The sequence below is a fragment of the Rhinatrema bivittatum genome, chromosome 1 (assembly GCF_901001135.1).
Source record: "Rhinatrema bivittatum chromosome 1, aRhiBiv1.1, whole genome shotgun sequence".
Lineage (NCBI taxonomy): Eukaryota > Metazoa > Chordata > Amphibia > Gymnophiona > Rhinatrematidae > Rhinatrema > Rhinatrema bivittatum.
The window spans coordinates 628,808,637-628,833,890 of record NC_042615.1 but is presented as its reverse complement, the minus strand read 5'-3'; the positions used below and the strand labels follow the sequence as shown (position 1 = coordinate 628,833,890).

At 43.4% G+C, this 25,254-nt stretch overlaps 1 protein-coding gene across 1 annotated transcript in view; it reads right to left on the bottom strand.

Moving 5' to 3' along the window:
- FBXL17 (F-box and leucine rich repeat protein 17) overlaps positions 1–23,720 on the bottom strand; it is a 1,080,613-nt gene extending 1,056,893 nt beyond the window's left edge. The window contains exons 1-3 of the mRNA XM_029572164.1: positions 22,867–23,720; positions 8,912–9,034; positions 7,622–7,879 (exon numbers count right to left, since the gene is read on the bottom strand). Coding sequence (XP_029428024.1) covers positions 7,622–7,879; positions 8,912–9,034; positions 22,867–23,217 — 732 coding nt within the window. The 5' untranslated portion in view covers positions 23,218–23,720. The remainder of the gene's footprint in view (positions 1–7,621; positions 7,880–8,911; positions 9,035–22,866) is intronic.
- Between the last annotated feature and the right edge of the window lie 1,534 nt (positions 23,721–25,254).

The following is a 25,254-nucleotide window of genomic DNA, read 5'->3' as shown; positions in this document are numbered from 1 at the left end:
AAGGGTTTTTCTTGCAGGATCCTCTTTACTCTGGTGCCAGTACTCAATTTCTCATACTAGATCCTAGGGTAAGACAGTCGTCCAGAGCACCCAAGGAGATTGCCATGGCATTAGGATTGCACACTGACTGGACACTCAACCTGGACTATTTGTGAGTAAATCTGAAGATCAACTTCCTATGCAGGACGTTCGATTGTGGACAATGTCTAAGAAGGCAGAAGATCCTGAAGGGAACATTTTGTCTTTTCAGATCTTGCATATTCGTTAGTTAAGTACAATGTTTCTCTCGACCAGGCACCACGACCTTCAACCAGACGGCTCACGCGATCAGCGCACACCCACCAGGGTAAGAGCCTCTTGACCTCGCTAGGACCGACCTGCCGCTACCAACGCCATTCCCCATCGGCCCTGCAGACCGCCTATCCTTCCCGCAACGTCATCGGGGACGGAGAGGAGGAAAAGCCCTTAAAGCCACCCGCAGGCCTCAGGCATCGCCTACCGAGGGAGCACGACCAAAGGGGCATGCCCCTTAGTGCACCCCTTTGTGCTGCCCTCTCTCTTGCCTTAACAACTAACCACCTCCCCTAGACCTGAAACACCACCCATCGCAGCCGTCCACCCCCCACAAAGCTCCCAATCCATCTGAACTTACTCGCCTCCACTGTCCTCCACCCCCCTGATCCCCTATAACAACCCCCCTAGGCCCCACGAGATGCAATCTTTCCCACCTGTCCCCCAACCATCGTCCTACCCCACAATCCCCTCAACCACACCTAACCACTTACCTAGCTCAAAATCACTCCAGCAGTCTGATCCCCGCCTCTTACCCCTTCCCCCCTTTTCTTTTTCCGACATCAGACCATCTCACCAAGTGATCCACCGTCCCCCTTGTTCTTCTCCCAACTGATTAGTTACAACCTTCCATTGGCACAATGCAAATCCCCAAAAACAAAACCCTACCCCCTAGACACAAAAAACTGTAACAAGAGACTTGCCATTCACCCTAGATCTCTAATCCCAATTCTAATTTCCCCCATGACACAACTACTCAGTCTCACTGTATTCTCACTTATATTATTTAATGCCCAGTCTCTAGTGAAAAAGACCGCAATCCTAAGCGATATCCTAACAGACCGCAAACCTGACATATGCGCCATCACAGAAACATGGCTCAAACAAACAGACATAGTCCTAACAAACCAACTTCCAAATCACCTGACATCTTCTCAGTCCCTAGGATCAAAAAAAGAGGAGGTGGCCTTCTCCTAGCTGCAAAGAAGGAACACAGCTTCAAGCTTCAGACCATACACACAGCCCCACACTACGAAATCGCCTACTTTAATCAACACCAAATCTGCCTGGTATACAACCCCCTCCCCCTGGGTCTTCTAGAACATAATGCCTCCCCCCTTATTTAATTTATTACTGAAAACATAGACATCCCTGTCATCATCCTAGGCAATTTCAATCTACATGTCGACACCCTCCCCTTAACCCCCCACTTGCGAAGCAATCCTTAACTCTCTCAGCCATAGGCTTCAAACAAATTATAAACTCCCCCACTCACAAAGCAGGTCACTCTTTAGACCTAATCTTCATAAACTCACACATACAAACATCAGAACCCCCATCATGCACTCCTATCCCCTGGTCCGACCACACACTAATTCACGAAAATTTCTCCATAAACGCTGCAGCCAACAATACCCCCAAACCACACCACGATAATTCAAAACAGAAAACCATGTAAAATAGACGATCTGATTGAAGCGCTCCCACCTGCACTAAGAAACTTAGATTTAACAGACACCGAATCAGCCCTCACAACAAGGAACTACATCACAAATAACATAGCCAACCAATTCTGCCCTCTAATGACCAAGGACATAAACCCCTCCCTCCATAACAAAAACACTTGGTACTCACCAGAACTAAAAAAAACTAAAACGCGCCCTCAGAAAAATCAAAAAGAAATGGTGCAACTATCACACTCCCAACCTTCTAACCACATATAGAACCTCCCTACACAGCTAAAGAACAGAAATCCTCAAAACAAAACGTGACTATTACTAGAAGAAAATCCACGATTTCCAATTCAACCCTAAAGCCCTCTTCTCCTATGTTGCCAACCTCACCAAATATCACTATCATCAATATCTAATAAAGACTCCAAAACAAACTGCAATGAACTTGCCCTCTTCTTCAAAGACAAAATCATTAACATTATGGCCAAGTCCCCCCCCCCCCCCCACTATCATATCAAATAAAATTACCCTGCCCAAAAGCCCAGACGCCATCTTAGAAGAATTCGAGAATCCTCCTCTGAAATAGAGTCAATCATAAGTAAAATTAACCCCGCATCACACGCAGACACAATCCCAGTAAAATCTCTAAAATCCATCCCAAACATTATAGCAAAACCAATCGCAAACATCATCAACACATCCATAACTCAGGGACAATGTACCAACTGACATAAAAGGAGCCTTAGTCAAACCCATTTTTAAAAAAACCCCAACTGAACCCCACTGAACTAAACAACTTCTGACCCATATCCATCCTCCCTTTCCTTGCCAAGCTTCTTGAAAAAGTAGTAAACAAGCAACTAACCGAACACCTAGAGAAACACAATATTCTTCACCCTTCTCAATTCGGCTTCCGCAAATTCTTCAGCACGGAAACACTATTAATCTCCCTCACGGACAAAGGACTAGATAAAGGACAATTCTACATTCTAGCAATGCTAGATACCTCGGCAGCTTTCGTCACCATTAGCCACAAAATCCTCATCGACAGGCTAATCAAAATTGGTCTATCTGGCATCGCACTACAATGGTTCCGTTCTTATCTAGAAAACAGATACTACCAAGTCAAAATTGACAATAGTGAACCTGAGCCCATCAAACTAACTCAAGGCGTCCCACAAGGCTCCTCCCTATCATCCACACTCTTCAATATATATATGCTCCTCTTATGCAAACTGCTAACTGACCTAGGACTCACATTCTTTATATATGCAGACGATGTCCAAATCCTCATCCCCATCTCCGATTCAATTTCCAAATCTCTCCAGCTCTGAGATGGCTATCTTAATTCCATCCATCAACTACTCACGCAAATGAACCTAGCACTAAATACCACCAAAACTGAACTCCAAATAATAAGCCACAAACCAAAATGATGAAATCCTCTCTGACCTCTTCCCCAACCAAACAAAACCCTCAACTACTAATGAGGTAAGAAACCTAGGCATCACTCTAGACAATGAATTGAACCTAAAAAAAATTCATAAACACAACAATGAAGGATTGCTATTATAAACTTCACGTTCTAAAAAAATTAAGACCCCCCTCCATCACAATGATGTTAGATCGGTCCTCCAGGCACTGATCCTATCCAAAATAGACTACTGCAATTCCATACTCCTAGTACTCCCTGCAACTTCACTAAAGCCTCTCCAAATGTTACAAAACGCCATCGCTAGAATCCTCACCAACACCAGAAGAAACGAACACATCACCCCATACTAAAAAACCTTCACTGGCTTCCTATACACCTTAGAATACGCTTCAAAAGTCTTACTCTAATTCATAAGACCCTATATTTATTTATTTAGAGAATTTTATATACCGACAACCGTTTGCACATCGTATCGGTTTACATATAACATAACTATATAATCAAAATATACACTGGTTCAACACCTCCTTCCATTTTCACTCCCCCCGAAGAACCACCAGATCCGCCAATAATGGCACATTACCTATAACCTCACCCAAACTTACTCGGGAACATGCTCTATCACTAGCCGGCCCTGCCATCTGGAACACGATGCCCCCTGACCTAAGGCTAGAACCAAACACGCAAAACTTCAAAAAAAAAAAAAAAAAAAGTTGTAAACTTGGCTATTTAAACAAGCCTACCAATAACTCTCTCACACACTTGCACCCCGACCCCCAAGCGCTTATCCCCCCTCAAGGCATTATTTAAATTGGTTGTTTTCTAACTTGTTTACCTCTCCAGTTATGAAAATTATAATCAAATGTTCCTATTATCTGCATTCTGCTACCTTCCTTACCACCCCCTTTCCTACACTATACCCCTCCTGCCCCAAATTTCTTTGAAGTTATTCAATTTGTTACGATGTAATTTCCTTTCACACCTCTGATTGTTTTACTGTAAACCGATGTGATATGCAAACGAACGTCTGTATAAAAAAGCGTTAAATAAATATAAATAAATAAGATGCAAGACAGAGTATCTGGAGAATGGCTCAAAACAAGCTTAGGCTGATCAATTTTCCCCACACTGGAACATTTTTTGGTTTGGATTTCTAAGAGGAGGGAAAAAAAAAAGAAGACACCTTCAGGAAGTACTGCAGTTCCCTAAAGATTCTACCCCACCAACTGTAAAACCATACTATCCTGCAAAACAGCCTGATAGAAAGGAATTATCTAGAATATCATCTACCCCCGATTAACACAATTTAACAGATGTCACTGCTAAGAACTTATTCACTACCAATTGAAATTTACAAAATAACAGTGTCTAATGTTAAGTTTGTTGGTTATTTTCATTCAAGAGGCAGCTAGAAAATAGGCAGTTATCGTATATAGTACCACAAAATTATGACAGAAGCCAAATACTGTACATTTCTGGATCAAAATATTTTGGATATGGAAGGCTGCATTTCCTTGAGGTACCCGAATATATGTTCCATTGCATAATCAACACACCATTTTAGATCTGGACCAAGTTGTGGGTTTTCTGAATTATAATTCTCCCCACTCCTCTTATTAAGAATTCTTGAAAGTCTTTCATTCTTGCTCTTAAAATGTAGAAATTATTAGATCCCCAATTGATTACAAGTTCTTTATTTTGGCTGTATATTATACCTAAAGTCTGAAGGGGGGTGTCTATTTTGTTGCCGGAACAATTATAATTTGTTTGTGACCTCAGTACTTTATTGTGGTAAAATGATATATTCCTTGTGAGTCCCAAATCCCCAATTAAGTTCTGTGACTTAAATGTAAGATATTTATAATGATACTCAAATATTTTTATCGGTTTTTCTTTTTTTCTTACTATAGATCTGACAGGATCTGTAATGAACTATAAAAACATAAGAACATGCCATGCTGGGTCAGACCAAGGGGCCATCAAACCCAGCATCCTGCTTCCAACAGAGGCCAAACCAGGCCATAAGAACCTGGCAAGTACCCAAAAACTAAGTCTATTCCATGTTACTGTTACTAGTAATAATAGCAGTGGCTATTTTCTAAGTCAACTTAATTAATAGCAGGTAATGGACTTCTCCTCCAAGAACTTATCCAATCCTTTTTTAAACCCAGCTACACTAACTGCACTAACCACATCCTCTGGCAACAAATTCCAGAGTTTAATTGTGCGTTGAGTGAAAAAGAACTTTCTCCAATTAGTTTTAAATGTGCCACATGCTAACTTCATGGAGTGCCCCTAGTCTTTCTATTATCTGAAAGAGTAAATAACTGATTCATACCTACCCGTTCTAGACCTCTCATGATTTTAAACACCTCTATCATATCCCCCCTGAACAGTCTCTTCTCCAGGCTGAAAAGTCCTAACCTCATTAGTCTTAGGGGAGCTGTTCCATTCCCCTTATTTTGGTTGCCCTTCTCTATCGCAATTATATCTTTTTTGAGATGCGGCAACCAGAATTGTACACAGTATTTAAGGTGCGGTCTCACCATGGAGCGATACAGAGGCATTATGACATTTTCCATTTTATTCACCATTCCCTTTCTAAATTCCCAACATTCTGTTTGCTTTTTTGACTGCCGCAGCACACCGAACCGACGATTTCAATGTGTTATCCACTATGACGATTCTAGATCGCTTTCTTGGGTGGTAGCACCTAATATGGAACCTAACATTGTGTAACTATAGCAAGGGTTATTTTTCCCTAAATGCATCACCTTGCACTTATCCACATTAATTTCATCTGCCATTTTGATGCCCAATTTTCCAGTCTCACAAGGTCTTCCTGCAATTTATCACAATCTGCTTGTGATTTAACTACTCTGAACAATTTAGTATCATCTGCAAATTTGATTACCTCACTCGTATTTTTTTCTGGATCATTTATAAATATATTGAAAAGTAAGAGTCCCAATACAGATCCCTGAGGCACTCCACTGCCCACTCCCTTCCACTGAGAAAATTGTCCATTTAATCCTACTCTCTGTTTCCTGTCTTTTAGCCAGTTTGCAATCCACGAAAGGACATCGCCACTTATCCCATGACTTTTTACTTTTCCTAGAAACCTCTCATTAGAAACTTTGTCAAACGCCTTCTGAAAATCCAAGTATACTATATCTACCGGTTCACCTTTATCCACACGTTTATTAACTCCTTCAAAAAAGTGAAGCAGATTTGTGAGGCAAGACTTGCCTTGGGTAAAGCCATGTTGACTTTGTTCCATTAAACCATGTCTTTCTATATGTTCTGTGATTTTGATGTTTAGAACACTTTCCACTATTTTTCCTGGCACTGAAGTCAGGCTAACCGGTCTGTAGTTTCCAGGATCGCCCCTGGAGCCCTTTTTAAAAATTGGGGTTACATTAGCTATCCTCCAGTCTTCAGGTACAATGGATGATTTTAATGATAGGTTACAAATTTTTACTAATAGGTCTGAAATTTCATTTCTTAGTTCCTTCAGCACTCTGGGGTGTATACCATCCAGTCTAGGTGATTTTCTACTCTTCAGTTTGTCAATCAGGTCTACCACATCTTCTAGGTTCACAGTGATTTGGTTCAGTCCATCTGAATCATTACCCATGAAAACCTTCTCCAGTACGGGTACCTCCCCAACATCCTCTTCAGTAAACACCGAAGCAAAGAAATCATTTAATCTTTCCACAATGGCCTTATCTTCTCTAAGTGCCCCTTTAACCCCTTGATCATCTAACGGTCCAACTGACTCCCTCACAGGCTTTCTGCTTTGGATATATTTTTAAAAGTTTTTACTGTGAGTTTTTGGCCAACTTCTTTTCAAATTCTCTCTTAGCCTGCCTTATCAATGTCCTACGTTTAACTTGCCAATGCTTATGCATTATCCTATTTTCTTCTGATGGATCCTTCTTCCAATTTTTGAATTAAGATCTTTTGGCTAAAATTGCTTCTTTTACCTCCCCTTTTAACCATGCCGGTAATCGTTTTGCCTTCTTTCCACCTTTCTTAATGTGTGGAATACATTTGGACTGTGCTACATGTATTACTTAACTTGAAATTAAATTTAAAAAGAAACCACACACCAGGGAACTATTAACTGCATTGGAAAAGATGGTGAAACCATACTAATTTTACACTCATGATGCATTTGTAAAACTAACTCCAGCAATTTTTAAAATTAGAACATTATATGAAATAGTAAATGAAAATAAAATGAAAGAATGCTCTGATGGGAAGAATGCAGTGATGAAAATTAACTACTGACTAGTTTTTAGGGACTAATTTTTACTTATTTGCACAAACCAACGCACAATTGCCTAAAAAAAAATTAAAAAAAAAAGAAAAGACTTTAAAACATCAACACTAAACCGTACTAGTCATTCTCAATCAAGAGAAATAATCCAAAGATTACCTGCTTGAGGCCTTCATCAGTGAGTTTGTCCTGGTTCCCTACATGCATTTTATGAAGTAGAGGACATTGGGATGCAATTGTAATGATGGAAGTGTCAGACAGCTGCTTACATCGATATGCAGTATACTTTAAGAGGCCAGTACATTTAGCAGCCAGGATGCATACTCCTGCGTCGGACACGCTGCGACAATCAGAAATGTTAATTTCACTTATGTTTTGACTTCTTGATGCAATTTTCTCCAATAAGTCATCAGTGACCTGCAATAATTGAAATCATAACCTTAATGATCAAATTGATTGTTCGCTCTGTTTATTTCTCAAATTGCTCCTCATAAGACAAAGCATCATCACAAAACCGCTATCCCCACTGACATAGGGCGCTTATTCAGAGATGCAGTTCATGCAGTCGTTCTCAAAATTGATAAGACTTCTGCTGAGAGTTCAAAAAAGTTCATTTGTGAATCTTGGCAATACAAGAGCCATTTAGTTTACAAACTAATAGCACCAGCATTTTATATCCACTTCGGTGCAGACGAAAATTGGATGACTAATCTAAATTAGCAATTAATTTGCCTTCTCTCCATTGTAAATATCGGGTCTTACCAGGTCAAAAACATCACTGTCAGTTGACAGTGTGAACTGTTTTGCACCGCACTCCAGCAAAACTGATGTACTATGAGGTGTGCTGCTATATATTTAAAGTAGGACAAAATGTAAGGCGAAAAACTACACCTAAAACCCAGCATGTAAAGTTCACTACAATAAGTTACTCCAGGTTATCTATTGGTGTGCATCTTGCCTCTACCCAATGCTGTATTAGAGATGTAAGCTTTGGAAAAGGTACACTCATGCAGGAAAAAAATAAGAATAAAAACTTTATTGGTGACCTAAAAACAGTACTTATTTGTGTTTACTTACTGGTCTTATAACTATTTTATAAGTTTACACAAAGCTATGTAGTCCATGAAGAAAGAAAGCAAAAATGAATACCAAATTTTTTTAAATGTCTCTTATTTCTTTCTGTCAACGCTGCCTCACAAGGATCTTTATACACAGGACTTAGCAACATCCATATTCAGGTTACTCATTTGTTAACAGTCCAGAAGGTATAATCATTGGTCCTTGTAACTATGGAAAAATGTTTTTTTTTCAATTAATATATGTCCACCTCTTATTAATGTGCATTCGTTATTTTTTAATATATGTGACTTAGCTTTTCAAAATTCTCTCTTATCTGGGCCCCCACCAGCACTTAACAATGATAACAGAATAATCCTGCTGTAAAAGTACCTGCTGACGACAACTGAGATCCACCTGCTTCCAAAACTGGAAATCTAAACACAGGTCTCGCCAATATTTGCAGACCAAGGATGCTGAAAGGAGGCGCTCATTCAAAGATAAATTAGAAAATATCTGTAAAAGAAAGAGAGAAAAAGAAACTAAACATCAAAAACATCTGTGGGAACAAAATGAAAATCAAGCCAAAAGCAACGACCTGCAATATATTCAAGATTTCTTAAAGTTACTGCAACAAACCATTACAGCTAACAATATGTGTGTTATGCATCATATATTTTTACAAACAGTTTTACAATTTGAGAAAGATAACTTTATTCAAACATAAGCTTTGATACAAGTAATTATGTCATCCCCCAAAAAAATGAGGGGGGGGATAAAATGAAAATTCAATCTCATACCAAAAAGCCCCTCTTACGCCTGTAATATTCCAAGAGCAATCATTTCAAAACATAGGCAAAAAAGGAACACAAAGCAAGAGTGAGCAATTAAGTCAAAGTCTTGACCTGCATCAACACAAATCTCAGGGCAAATAACCTCAGGTGACACAGAGGTTCTCTCAATAAAATTTAATCCCAAATCTATCTGGATACTGTAGGACAAAATCTGCTCCTATGATAACCTCCTTTTGCCTTATTATTTAGGGTCAGGAATTTTTTTTTCCTTCATTCTTGCATCCCACAAGATGCAGATAAAGCCTCTAAATTCTGGAACCTGTCTTAATACTAAATCTCTGTTAATGTCTCAGAATGAAGGAAACTAAAAGAATGGATCTTTCAAATTCACATTAAGAGAGTTACCCGATCAATCAATAGATGGGCGTTCTTCCGGAGGCCAAGCTTTTACAGGTAGAAAACAGAACCTTGATAGCAGCAGCAATTCCACAGGGATATTCAAGCATTCTATCAAGTACAGTGTATAAGAAAATGCCATACTGGGTCAGACCAAGGGTCCATCAAGCCCAGCATCCTGTTTCCAACAGTGGCCAATCCAGGCCATAAGAACCTGGCAAGTACCCAAAAACCCAAAAGTGTATGTGGACCCTTGGGCTGGGGTGAGATTGGGAGGAGTCCTGCAGGTTCTCACCACCAGCAAGCAGACCCAGATGAAACAGAGACCGGTCTAGAGCTTCATCTTTACCAGCCCTTTTTGCCCTCGGGTTGAGCCATTTGGGTACCGGGGCCAGCAGGACTTAAGCAAAAGTCTCTGGAGAAGACTAGAGTCATGGACCAGGGGCAAGCCATGGTCAGAGGCAGGCAGCATTCCAGCAAGGGTCGAAACCAGGTATCCATCCAAGGGAGAGGAAGAGGGATGGATAGGGCAGATGAGGACAGGGACATTCTGGGCAGAGGAAGGCAGGAAGCAAAAGGATGTAGTTGGAACTGTTGCTGAGGCAGGGTGCATTAAGGAAGCTGCCCTTAAATAGGGCCAACACTATGATGTCATTAGCAGGGGCTGTGGGACTTTCCCAGCACAGTCCCTTTAAGAAGGCCAGCGTTGGGCACTCGCGCGCCCAAGGGGAGCAGTGCGAGGCAGAAGCTGGCGCCTGCGGCCTCTCACCGGGAGAAGAGTCGGCAGCGTCCCACCACGACGGAGAGAGCTGAGGCCGGCTGGGCTGCAGAGGTGAGAGCAGCAGCTCCGTGGGGACAGCCCACGAGGCATCAAAATCAACAGTATATAAATCCAAGCTCAACAGTTAATTTAGGAAGAATTCTTCAAAGCTGTAAGATTTTTAAATTTTATGGAACTTACAAATTTTCTATTTTTTGCTTCAACATTAAATTCTCAATGCGCCAGTAAAGAAATTCTCAGTTTTTGGGGAGGGGTTTTTTGTTAATACAGTCCTCCACTCTTTTCCCCCAAAGTTTGTAATTAAATCACTGTAAGAAAGGTTATGAACTATGAAGTGCCTAGTTCAAACACATTTCCAATTAGCTATCCCACTTAAAGTGGTAATTTATCCAGTTACTCTTAATGGAGTAGGAATTCATGAAGCCATCTCAGACTCTTTCACTCTCTGCTGCAATCAGGTCTTCCCTCTCAAAGGATCTGGTCAGAATCCTGTCTTGTGGCACGGAGGACAGTCAGCTGGACCTCCAGAAGGAAAAGACGGGTTAACACCACAGTTTGGAGCAATGGACTGGATGCTTACCAATGCTCTGTAAAGCTGTGCAGGCAGGGATCAGAAGCAAAGATTGGCTTGGCTTGCAAAGGCTTGTACAAGTATGAGAGAGGCAAATACTCCAAAGTTAATAGAGCAGGGCAGATTGAGCAAAGCTTGGTCTTGCAGCTTGAGCTTCATTAAAAGTTTTGTATGTTTCATGTGTGAAGTTCACATGTGTGAGAGAAATTTTCCAAAATATTTTTCTTCCGCAAGACTTTAGGCATATGTTCCAAAAGTTAATTAACATTGATTGGAGATTACCACAATTCACTGGCATAGAATTTGTGGGCCTCCAATAGATAGTTTCTTAGTTAATAGGTGTATGCAGATTCTTACGTGAATAATATGCTGAAAGACATCTGTGAAAAAGAATGGGCCTCATAACTGGAAACAAAGTTTGTCAAGGCAACAAGCTCAACAATTGTGTCTGGCAGTACCAGAGAAATTATAAAGTGAAGACAGATCGATCGATATGGAGAACTTCAGCTTCTTCTCTTCACTGGCATTCACAAAAAAAAAAACCTGTAGGGGCCTTCAAGAAGGCTCAGCTTCTATCTTTTGCTGTTTGGACCTGTGTACAGTTTGGTTCAGTTGTACGCTCTTCTTTAGGGTTCCTGGCTTATCCCTGGAGTAACAGACTTTGTGTATCTACCTTACTTGTGTCACATATTCGTGCCATCGGCCACTCTCCCAGTCCCAACCCTGCTGGGATTCTCTGGTTAAATAAGAAACTGAACCACTGGTTAAGTCTCTGGGGGTGTTTCTCCACAGACCTACTGCCTGACTCCTCCCTACATCTTTCCTCCAGTTCCTCCCTTGAAGACTCCCCAGGCCAGGTATTCCAGTCTCTATTGCCCACTTTACCCTGTTCATTCCAGGGGGTTACAGCTACGGATCAAAGTTCTCTCAGCCCAGTTGATGAGCTGGACTTAAACCAACAAACATAATCCCAGGTTGTCCTGGAAGTTTAAAGTCTCTACAGCCTTACTTTAGCAAACATCATCAGTCCCAAAATCATACAGTAATAAAAGCAACTCTTTTCTTAATTCTCCTGCATGCTGTTTCCTTCACAGCCTAGGCTTGGCTTGTGCTCTATGGGCCTAGTTCTAGGGAAACCAGGCCTTACAGCCACCTCCCATCATAGTTTGCAAGCTGGGGTTTGTGCTTCCCCTTTCGTTATGGCTGCAACTGCATCCATCCACGGCAGTGTTCACTTAAAGCTCCTGACCTGCAGACTCCCTAAGTGTATCCTCTTCTGGAGGAGGACTCCACCTCTCTTTTCCCAGATCCACTGGTTCAAGCTCGTCCTCAGGGCTGCTCAACACCTCCATCTCTTCCTCTGTGCTAGTACAACTCGTTCCTGTTCTGCCTCTCCTTCTAAACAAGCACTCAGCCTTTAAGCCCACCACACCTGGGCTCTCTCGTCCCCTTGATAAGGTAAAGCCTGGGTAGCTCCTCCCCCTCCAGAAACCCTGTGTCTTCTGGGACTTGACTCCTATTCTGGATTCTGTTACTTATGTATCTCCTTTCCAGGTCTTCCTTACAGCCAGCCTCCTTTTATCGACCAGGAGAACATAATACCCATTACACTTGCCAATTCACTATTTACTTGCTTTGAGGTGGATGCAAAAATAGCTAAAGCCTTTTAATATCCATTTCAGCATAACATAACACACCCAAGGTGATTTCATTTGGAACCTTTGAGATAGAAATAAAATTAGCAAATTCCAAATCTGCAAACAGTTTATCAGAGGAATTTTTACTGGGATCAACAATACTGTCTTCAATGCCTTCTCCAATCTTTGCCACAGATGTCTCCAGACTTTTTGGGAAACCAAAGTCCAAGAAGACTTCCTTTATGCAGGACACTGAAGTATTCTTTGGGGAAAAAAGTGGGTCCAAGAATGGCATTTTCAATAAAGGAGACACCAAAGAAACAGAGGAAGATGGCAGGTAAACCAGTGTCTTGCACGCTATACTGACACTTGCTGATGGCATCGCCACCACTGATGAGTGGTCTCAATATCATCTCAAATAGATAGGTAGAACTCCACCACTTATGCTTCAGCACAGCAAGCCCAACAGCAACAGAGGAGACAGAAGAAGTTCACTTGCTGAGCAGAGAGTTGGAAGATTAGAAATCTAACTAATTGAGGCTAACAAATTCATTCACCAAAAGGAATTCAACTACAGCTGCTTATTCCCCTGTGATCTTGCCTCCTATGTAGCATATATACTGCTAGCACTTTATCAGTAAATTTAAAGAATACCAGTCAACTGCAATCAACTTTCAACTGAGTCAATTATGCCACAGGCTCAACCTACTTAATAGTATAATATTTTGTATGCACAGTTCTAGAATAATCTATGCCAGGGATGACCAACTCTGGTCCTCAAGGGCCACCCCATTAGGCCTAGTTTTCAGGATATCCACAATAAATAGGCATGAGATAGATCTGCCTTCATTTGAGGCATTGCAAGCCAATCTCTCTCATGCATATTCATTATGGATATCCTGAAAACCAGGCCTGCTTGTGGCTCTCGAACACGGAGCCACCCCTGATCTATGCCAACTCAAAAACTGAGGCTGAAATGTTCTCCAAATATGCATAGTTCTGTATATGCTTAGAAGGAAATTATCACTTTCAAACAAAGTAATTTTCTAGTCCCTTAACAAGAAAATAAAATGATGCTATATTTCATAATTTATAAAAATTGAAAATGTTAAAAAAATAATAAATTCTTCTCTGACTTTAGAGCTTGCTGCTGGAGGGCTCACATTTGGCTGCCCAAACATTGCCAGGAAAGCATATTATTGCAGAGCTACTGCAGAAGTGCTCTGCACCCCAACATGCTCCACAGGAACCAGAGGTGCCTCTAGGGAGACAGCACAAGTTTTCATGATAAATTAGAGTTCTAATCTAACAATTTCTCCTTTTAAGGTTGTCCAAATTATATATAGGGATCTTTGTTTTTAGTTTTAATTTTATTTTTCCTGGGAATTTCTCGAAATTTATAACAAAGATGTAGGAAAAATCAGTCATGAAAAACATCTTTTTCTACTGATTTTCTTCCATTTAATCACTGAGAAATTCACAGGAAAAATTAAAAACAAAAAAATGAAAATCCTTAATTATATGTTTGCACTTTGCTCACTGGTCTACTAATACCTTGTCCCCATAAATATTGTTCTTGGAGGAACAAAAACTGTAACCAAGGCTGACAAGGCTTTCTGCCTTGGATGTCCTGTTATGGCACAAACACACACATACAAGAGCTGGGTCCACACAGCTGAATAAATGCAACAGTCACTGTATTCACACAATAAGTGGGCCTAATTTACCAGCATTTTCTCATTCTGCACCAATAAGAAAAAGCTCACACTATCAGGCTCTCAAAGACTAATGCATAACAAGTTCTATGCTGTGTCTTCGACCACTTAATTTTTAGAGCACATTTATGTCAGCTCAGACTATTGCTTCAACCATGTTTATACTGAATAACCAGAGAGGATCTTGACTCCTGCCCAGCATCCAATTTAAAACATCTATAATAAAATTAAATTATTCAGTTCCACAACTTTAAAAGTTATAGTTCAGAATTCAAAAACCCACTTATCAGACGAGAAGAAAGCTTAGCTTTAAAGAGCTTAAAAATAGCTAAATCTTCATCCTTCTTCTTCCCTCGGCTCTGCGAATAGTGCACAGACCATACAGGAGCTGTTCACTGGAAAAGCACATAATTTATTTTTAGTAACATAGTTACATAGCAGTGACAGCAGGAAAAGGCAAAATGGTCCATCCAGTCTGTCCAGCAAGTTTCTTATGGTAATATCTGCCACGCCATGCAGATTACCCCATGTTTCTCTTAAGAGTAGTAACTTCTGCTCCGTGCAGTTATTCAGTGAGCCTCTTGAAAATTCACAGTGCTGATGTGTTTTGCTTGTGGACTTGGCCTTAGAAGCAGTCCTGTACTTTTTCCACTTATCTCTGATTATCAGTACCCCAGACCGTAGAAGTCAGGGCCCGTGTTGGTGGTCATCTGAATCAAATTACTCATCCACTTTGCCTCCACCATCATCAAAGCGGAGAGTGATGTTGTAGTTGTGTCAATAACATTAAGGATTAATGGTGAAGGGGATTAATCCCTTGATCCGTGCAGGTTACCCCATGCTTATTAGTTCCCCCAGACCATAAAAGTCAGGGCCCTCATTTGCTGTTGTCTGAATCCAACTCCCCTTTTCCCCTGCCTCTGAAGTGGAGAGCAATGTTGCAGTTGCATCAAAAGTATCAAGACTTAAGTGTAGTAAACACTGTACCAGCAAGTTACCCCCATGCACCTCCTTTATCTTACTGGTTATTCCTCTCTCTGTGCAGCCCAGCATTCTTCTGGCTTTAGCTATCACCTGGTCACATTGCTTCGCCACTTTCAGATCGCCAGACACTATCACCCAAAGATCCTTCTCTTGATCTATGCACATCAGTCTTTCACCGCCCATCACATACAGTTCTTTTGTATTATCACACCCCAGATGCATGATTCTGCACTTCTTGGCATTGAATCTCAGCTGCCAAATCTTCAACCACTCTTCCAACTTTCTTAAATCACTTTTCAATCTCTATATTCTTTCATCTATCCTTTCCACAATGTTGCTCACAAAGATAATGAACAGAGCCGATCCCAGTCCTAATGGGGTTACCATTTAATACAGTTTTCTCTTCAAAGTAGGTTCCATTTACCATTACCCGCTGTCTCCTGTCAGTCTACCAGTTTGTAATCCACTCCACCGCCTTGGCACCAACTCCCAAGTTTCTCATTTTAGTCACAAATCTCGTATGCAGGACCAGTCCAGCCAGTGAGAATTTTCAAATCCTGTAGCAAGGATCATTGCTGGATGCCCCTGGAGATTGCAGGTAGCGCTGTGAGCTGTTTTGGACTACCTGCCCAGTCCTCCAATTCAGTGCCCCTCTCTTCCCTCTGGCTAATTCTGATATTCGAAGTTAGCTGGCTAACCTAGCCATTCTACAGAGCTGCCCTAAAGTTAGCTGAATAAAATTAAAGTAGCTGTATATATTCAGTCATGCGGCTACACCGCTGAATATCCCAGCTAAGTTTGGACTTGTATTTACACTAAAGCAGATTCAGTCAGTTGCCAGAGATTGGTCCTACCTCCAGTCCCTGTACTCTGGCTCCATTCCTGCAATTGGAAGACCTCCTCATTTTTGGATTCCACATTCTACACTCCTGCTCATGCTCCTTCTGGGTTCCTGGATCTCTGGTTTGTATCCGTTTCCCATTCTTTATTTGTGTCATAGTCTCCCCACACACACACACGTTCATCATTTCGTATGCTTCGCTGGCCACCAGCACCAGTGGGCTCAACCCAAAGGGAAGATAGTTGGCCTGGGCAAAGGTCCCTCTGCTGTTGGTGGCCTCGATTTGACTCATCCGGCATAAGACTGCTCATTTCTGGGGCAATTCATGGACAACAACCGTCACACCTGCCATTTGTCCTGCTAAGTATGAACTTTGCTGGATAAATGGCAATGAACATCAACCTCTTAATTTATTAAAAACTATGTGATCAACAAACATTAACAGTGTTGACAGCACTAATGCTTTAGTAATTATACAAGTCAAATTACTCCTTTAGGCACCAGAAAAAATACTGGGAACTTCTAGCTAAGCTGGAATGTAGACCCACAAAATGCAGTGCTGGATATAGGTATGATATTTCTGATGAAGGAATAGTTTTCACCTTTACTTCACTGGTTCACGTTCTGCTTAGACTGGTCGGGACCAAAAATCATGGCCATCCGAACACAGTTTGGAGAGCTTTATTAAAAGAGTCGGTGGTGGTGGTAGTTCTGTTCAGATGTGTTCACATTATTAAAATTAAAAATCTCATACTTTGGCATTAATTAGCACCACTGCTGACAACCTCAGCAGAGGGGCCAAAGATGCACTCAGTGAGCTACCAACCGTCTTCACCCTTGGAAGTGGTCTCTGCAAAACAACGAGGAGAAACGAGCACCGATGCTTCCCATGCTCTCCCTCTTCTGTGGAAAAATGGAAGACATGAGTTTCCAGAACTGTCAGTCTAGCAATCTTCAAAAGCACCACATTCAGTAAGAAATATAAAACAAAAAGATGTACAGAGTGTTTAACTGTTGCTGCATCAACCACATGAGCAAATTTAGAGGCTAATGTACTGAAGTGTACTAAGATTAGTTGTTAACGTAAACAAAGTCTTCATTGCATGTACTAATGGCCTATGTTAATGACATGCAAACGAGGCAGACAGCAAAGTACGCATATACTTTACATATGGATGTTATCACAAAATCTTAACTCCTCCTCCCTAAGATGTGGATAAGCTTTCTGCATTAATGTGTATGCGAAGCAGATTCCACATGTACTTTTTTAATGTGCTAATGGATAATGAACTATTTTACCTGGTTTGGGGCCAATGTAATAAGAGCAGTAGCAAAACAGGTGCTAGTTATGAGCGCGAGTTTGGTCACCACACGCGGCTGAAGCTACCACTTCCATGGGACGTAAAAAACAAATTATGCAAACGATTTGCACATAGAAATCCACGCACATAAGGGAAATGCACATACTTAAGCGCGGTAAGGACCTCTGTAATAAGCAGCCGCATCCACGCTCAAAACCCATAGTAAGCCGCTCATAAAAGCGAGCAAGCGAATGGGTCTCCCTGAAAGTATGACCCTGGAAAATATTTTTAATATATCAAATAACTGTGCTGCAGAAAACATGGCAAATATTTTTGCATGCTAATTCACATTGGCATAGCAGTGAAATAGGTGCTCAGTTTGGATGTGAGTTAATTAACAATCTTGCTGCTCTTCTGGCCGTGTATCTGTCCGCCCAGGGAAGCGCCTACCTGACAGGTCAATCCAGTAAAGTGCGGCCGCGTTTACCCCGCTCCTAACCCGCTTTCTACTCACTTTCCAGCCGAGTTAGCCCTTCCTGCGATCCACAATCCCCTTTAACCTACTCTTACCGCGTCCTAAAATCCCCGGGCAACCCCTTCCGCACGCGGCATGTATATTACATGTAAACGATCGAATTAGCTATTCCCTACCATCCAGTAACGCGCGCCCCGACTATTGCTTTTTTACCCTGCCGTTTTGCTGCGCATTTAACCTGCTAACTTACCGCCTACCCTTACCCCTGCATTAGAGGCAGGAGTAAGGGTAGGCGGCAAACTTTCCCCCAGCCCCCGCTCTCCTGCCCTGGCAGCGTCCATGGGTGCCGGTCTCCGGGGCAGCCCCAGTCCTCTCCTCTCCTCCCGAAGCAACAAAAGCGAAAAAAAGCGAAAAGCGCAAAAAAAAAAAGTAGCAACGAAGTGGGCATCAGGATGGCCAGTCCTCTCTCCCCTCCTCCCGAAGAAAGGCTGCTTTACTTTATTGGAATGACCTGACACGCTTTAAAGCTTTCCCGTATTTTTTCTTCCCCTCCCTCCACTTTCTTTCAGCACTTTGCCTGTTTTCTTTTGAAGGACTCTCGTTTTCACTTCAATTCCCTGCTCCCCCCAGCAGCTAAGGCCTCCTCCCGCCTCACAGTCTCATGTGTAAAGCAACGACTAACTTTTTTTTTCGCAGCCGCTCGAGATTGCCAGTCCTCTCTCCCCTCCTCCCGGAGCAAAGCGCGAAAAGCAGCCTTGCTTTGGGAGGAGGGGAGACAGGACTGGCAGTGTAAAGCAACGACTTACTTTTTCGCAGCCCTCCTCCGAAGATGGACATCGGCTCCCCTGCCTCCCGGAGGCGAAGATGGATGCCTGCACGGGCGAAAGCGGCCCCTGTGCGTGCAATTGGGCCGCTCAAGGCGTGATGTCACGACGTTTGGCGTCACGGCATGTGACGTCACATCTTGAGCGGCCCAATTGCATGCACAGGGGCCGCTTTCGCCCGTGCAGGCATCCATCTTCGCCTCCGGGAGGCAGGGGAGCCGATGTCCATCTTCGGAGGAGGGCTGCGAAAAAGTAAGTCGTTGCTTTACACTGCCAGTCCTGTCTCCCCTCCTCCCGGAGCAAGGCTGCTTTTCGCGCTTTGCTCCGGGAGGAGGGGAGAGAGGACTGGCAATCTCGAGTGGCTGCGAAAAAAAAAGTTAGTCGTTGCTTTACACATGGGACTGAGGAGGGAGGAGGCCTTAGCTGCTGGGGGGAGCAGGGAATTGAAGTAGTGAAAACGAGAGTCCTTCAAAAGAAAACAGGCAAAGTGCTGGAAGAAAGTGGAGGGAAGGGAAGAAAAAATACGGGAAAGCTTCAAAGCGTTTCAGGTCAATCCAGTAAAGTAAAGCAGCCTTGCTTCGGGAGGAGGGGAGAGAGGACTGGACATCCCGACCGCCCACTTCGTTGCTACTTTTTTTTTTTTTTTTTTGTGCTTTTCGATTTTTAGATTTTTTTCCGCTTCCATTGCTTCAGGAGGAGGGGGGGGGAGAGGACTGGGGCTGCCCCGGAGACCAGCATCCATTGACGCAGCCAGGGCAGGTGAGCGTAGGAGAACCGTCCACTTCCTGGTACCTGTCATTTCAAATGACATTTGAAATGACAGATACCAGCGTGTCCGTGAAGCGTTAGGCCCGCGCACCCAGGTTACTGTATAGGCGCTGTATAGTGCTCTATACAGTAAAATGGGTTGCGTGGGCCTAACGCTTCACAGACGCTTCTTAGACGCAGCTTGCATTTGCAAGCTATTTACATACAGGATCGAGCGGTAGGTGAGCTGGACTGTGCGTGCGGCAACCGCGGGTGCGCCCGGCACTAACGCAGCTCTCCCTACCGCTCCTTACTGTATTGACCTGTAAGTTGGCCGCTCGGACGCCGAGATAGGTGCTAAGCTAGGTGCTTATCAGTCCGCTCGTGTTCTGTTCATGGCAGAAAAATCTATACGATAAGGCGCTCAGAAAGGTACCTAGCTTACCTTGCTTTTCAGGCACTGAGCTAGGCTCTTAGTTGCTTGCAAATCTGTACGATCAGGCGCCCAAGAAAGGCACCTAGCTTCTCTTGTTGCTCAGGCGCTGAGCTAGGTGCTTAGTTGGTCACAAATCTATAAGATCAGGCTAAGCTGGCCACTTGGACGCAGAGATAGGCGCTCAGCTAGGTAATTTTCAGGATGCTCAGACGCCAACATGGGCGTCCCCCTGAGTCAGCGCTAACACTTAACTCGTGCCCTGACTGTTGCGGTAAAAAACCCGCATTAGCGCGGCTCCGTGAATTGCTTATGATTAGCTAATCGCCTCCTTTGCATGCCATTAGCATGCATTCATGCAGGAAAAACCGTGGGTCTGTAAGCGAGTTTGTACGTGCTTTTTTCCCCACGCACAAAACCCTTATTACATCCCCATATAGGGCTTTGCACGTGCAAACGTGCACAAAACCATGGCAGCTTCAGCGCACCTTATTACATCGGCTCCTTCGTATCTCATTGGCATAGATTTCATGTTACAACCAGTGCAGGTTAATTTGGGCATGTTAAAAGCACCATTAATGCACATAAACCGAATGTAAGCAAGTTAATGCTTGAAATAGCGTTAATGCACTTCAGTAGGTTGACCCCCTTAACTTTAAAGGAAAGAAAATGCAGTACTTAAAGCCCCAATTTTTATTTATTTTTTTAAGGAAAGCATTTGGAAGAGATGATTGATGGAACTTAGAAGCTGAAGTTATTAGGTCACTTGCAACCATTTCAGGACTGTATTTACACATTTTTAATGATGGTAGCTTACACACTGGATGAGGTGTGGCATTAAAAAAATGCTTGGATGTATATATTTATAAAGTATGACAATTCTGTCTATACTCTGTACAGATTTTTACTGGTTTTAACCCTTTTGATCTTCTTTTGCAGTTTTACTTCTTTATGGGCATGGTTTTTTTTTTTTTTTTACTCCACCTAGAACTGTGGATTATGTGCACCAGGAGAAATGTTTTCAATAAATCATTTAAACTTCAGCAGACCCACAGCTGAGAAAAGCTAGAGCACCCACACGGCCCACGTGGAACAAAATTGTTAACATTTGCATAGATACACTTGTGTTTTTATAGTTTTACCATTACATAAATAATATTTTTCTCATCTAAAGTAAACACAAAGCTAATCAGATTCACCACAATTTTGGTTGTGCAGTACAATAAAAAAAAAAAAGAAAACTAAAACAAGTATGTAATTGAGAGGTGTAAAAAGTTAGGCAGATGAGTAAATTTTCATGGCAGACAACTGAATATCCAGCACCATTACTTTTGTAGACAGAGGGGGAAAAATGCATCTTGAGGGATATTTCCAGATATTTTGCTATTTATGCCACTGAAATTTTTGCAGAACAGAGGATTTTCAAGAGCAGCTCCTCTATAGGTCACCTTTGCCAGTTACAGATATCACCACCAACAAGTGTGTGGCCATGCACCAATTTTAAACGGCCACTCCTGTGCTCTCAAGTGTACATGGAAAGACCTGGTTTTGATTCCTGGTTCAGGCCATTTACTCCCCAGGTCAGTATGGGGTGGGGAGGCTAAGGACACAGCATTCTAAGGCCCTGGAGAAGAAGGAAGTCCTGGTCAATGCAGGAGAGCAATGCCTGATGACCAGATTTAGAGTCTATGATTGCAAGGGTCTGGAAAGAGCTATGGTGCATGACCACCACCAGAGGACTGTTGGATAGTTGTGCATGAAAGCTCCTAAAAGTCCAAAAGGAAGAAGAGCAAACTGCAGGGTGAAAAAAGTGTTAAACATCATTTACAATGCATTTCAAATAAAAGCTTTCCCAAAAGCAAAAAAAAAAAAAAAATGCAGGTTACAATTTTAGAAGTAAAGACGAAATTTCCATTTGATGCATGAAACATTACTACATACAATATCAACTTTTGAGATCTTAATATGCAAGGTAAAAGACTTAAAGGAAAGATGTTTCCTCTGAATACTATGTGGTATGTCAAATGTACACTTCTCAAAACGTAATAATACGCATTATCATAATTCAACTTTTCAATGGCATGTTGTAATAATCTAAGCAGCTTTCACGCCCCCTCCATCCCTGTTCACTAAACAGAACCACTTGCTCATTGGGCCTCATACTGGCTAAGCTCACACACTGCATAAATAAACCAAATTCCATTCCATGGGCCAGATGTACTACTAGGACTTTTCTCCCAGTTCGTGACTACGGGAAAATGACTTGGTACTTTTAGTCCCACGCATGTGAGGTCATTTGAGAAGAGGCTCCCAGAACTCGGGAACACTTCAAGAAAGCAAACTGAAAATCTCCAAAACTAAATATTGTCATTTACAACAGAATAGCAGTGTTTATTCTATATACTCAGTAATATTACAGAATATGATCTGTTCATTCATCTTTATCCGCGGGTCACTGTATTATGGATGGCCAATACAAACGTATCACCTGCAATTTGCTACTGCCTTTTAACTAGTTCTAGGCGTACAAGGAAAGTAACCAAATAGTAAATTAAATGCACGGTTCCTGGGGTGGGAGTATTTTTCTTTTAAATACCGTGCGGCTCCATAACTGATGGCAAGCGCTTTATAGGATCGATCAGCGGCGGCATAAGAAAGTGGGAATTTAAACCCAAGCTCCCGCGCCCCAGAGTTTGCGTTCAGCCTGTCATCGTGTGCCGAGTCGCCCCCCCCCCCGCCCGGCCACGTGGGAGGCAGAAGGTGGGCACCGGCGCACTGTCCTCTCTTTCTCTCTGCCCCCCCTGAATACCGGGAGGTCTCCCTCTTCGTGCCGGTGGTGGGGGACTCACCTTGAGCAGTATGGAGGGCGGGAGCTGGTGGATGTGCAGGCTGTCACCCGGCGGCGGCTCCTTACAGTCGATGCCCGGCTCCTCGGGATCGCCGCTCTCGGGCTGAGCAGGGGGCGCGGGCGGGCGGAGATACTGCTGCTGCCCGCCGAGGTCCTTGCTGCTGCTGGCGGTGCCGGGCTGCTGGGTGGCGGGCTCTCGGCTGGTGCCGGGCTGCTGGGCGCCGGGGTCCCTGGTGTCCTCGCCGCTGCCGGGGTGTTGGGCGCTCGGGTCCCCGGGGCCGGCGGGCGCGCAGCGGGGCTGTTTCCAGGGGGCGCAGGGCTGCAGCCCGCCGCACTTGCGCTTGCACACCATGCCTGCCGGGGGAGGGGGGGGGGGGTGACAGGGCCTGACCGGCCGCCCGGCCTGCCTGCCTGCACAGCCCGGGGCTTTAGTGCTGGCTCCCTGCGCTTTAGCGCACGGCAGAGACTCTCGCTCCGCCGCTGCCCGGTCTCAGCTTGCGGCCCCTCCTCCTCCTCCTGCTGCTGCTGAGCGGCGAGCGGGCTTCCGCTTCACACAGGAAGTGGCGGAGGCGAAGGAGGAAGCCGGGCCTCGGAGCGAGAGAGGGCGCCCGGGACTGCCCCGGTTATCTCCCAGCCTCCCTCCGCGCTTTGCCTTAGCTTTAGGACGGAAACCCCGGGGGGGGGGGAGAAGGTGATGCGTGTGCGCTCACCGTGCAGCGGGGAGGATGAGGCCGGGAATGAGGGATGGGCAGTGGGCGAGCGAGGATGTGGAGACAGAAGGTAGGGATTTTAGTCAGAAGAGAGGGTGAGTGTTACGGAAGGAGCTGGGAGTGGAAGGAAAATTTAGCTAAGGTCTGGGGTAGGGTTGCCTACGGAGAGAGTGGAGGGATAGACGGTGTAGGGCCCCGGCCAAATCAACCGTAGCGGAGCCCTGGAACAGTGACGTAGATGGCTCTAACTCCAAGTTAAAATTACAATGTTGGGCATGGGGCTATCACAGTGGCACAGTGGTTGGAAATGGGAAGCTAGGGAAGGAGGAAGGGTGACTGCGAAAGTCAGAGAGAGGAAGCTACTAGAGGTGACAAGAGGGAGACTGAGGTCTAGGAGAGATAGGGCTGGGAAAAAAATTCAGCAGCTAGTGCCTGCCACCAGAACAGGGCATAGAAAACTGCAAATGTCAAGTGAGGGGTCCAGTCTAAGAAGTTGTTGCCTCATCTGTACTGTAGGCAGGACGTGTTCTAAGAAGCAGCCACTGATGTCAGGTCTGGGACCTGGCATGAGAAGCTGCTTCTCCCAATCCCAAAGCCTAAATCAAGAAGTGAATACATAAATAAAAGCACTGGCCCTGCTGACAGACTCCAGCTAAGCTCCCCTTGGTTCCTGCCTTAATGCTTTCTACTAAATCTGGTAAGAGAGGAAAGGAAGTGTATGGATGGAGGTAATCGGGGTCAGAGAGGAGTGCCTGGCAGGAGGGAGTAAGGAAAAAGATGGGAGGGGAGAATACCTGGAGGAAGATGAGGGGGGGAGAGTGGATAAAGCAAGGAGTGATGGGAATAGTGCCTGGAAGGAAGGAAAAGTGGGAGGAGAGAGCACAATAAAGAAAAACTAGCAAAAACTAAAATAATTAAGAAGACATTAAAATAAGAGCCATGAAAACAAAACAAGAAAAATCAATAAAGTGAAAAAACTAAGGAAATAAATTCTCTGGCACTTAAGTTTTGTAAATATATTTCCACCCATGTGGAACAACAGTGGGGTAAGAGTCAGAGGTGGGATGAGGGAGGCTGCAAGACAATAAACAATATGAAAGATAGCAAGGAAGAAGAGAGAGGAGAGTGTGAGGGGGTGAGTAGAAAGATGGGAGAGGCTGAAGGATTATTGTAAGGGGATGAGCCTGAACGAGTGAGAGAAGTGAGAGGAGGTGGTTGGGATGGAGAAAGTGTCAGCTTGAGGATGAGAAAAAGGAGGGGAGTAGAGAGGTGGAAGAAAAGAGAACTAGATAGTTGAAGAATGGTGAAGGGGATGTTACAGAGATAAAGAGATTAGATAGAGAGAATAGGGAGAGAATGGGTTAAGTCTATCTGTGACTGGATAAGGAGGCAGAGAAGAGAGAAATGGAGAAAATCAGATGAAAGGGAATGATATTAAAGATAAATGTACAGGAGGTCAAAAGATGCATGAAGTTAGGCCAATAAAAAGGTATTACCTTATATACATATATATGTTGGGTAACCTTTATTTCTGTACATTCACGTGAACTAACATGACAGCCAAACCATTTTATCCAAGGTGTATGGGAGGAAATGAAGAAAATAGGAGAGTGAAGAAACAAAAAAATGGAAAGGAGACTGTAAAAAGCAATAAAGAGAAGACTGACAAGCGGAGAGCA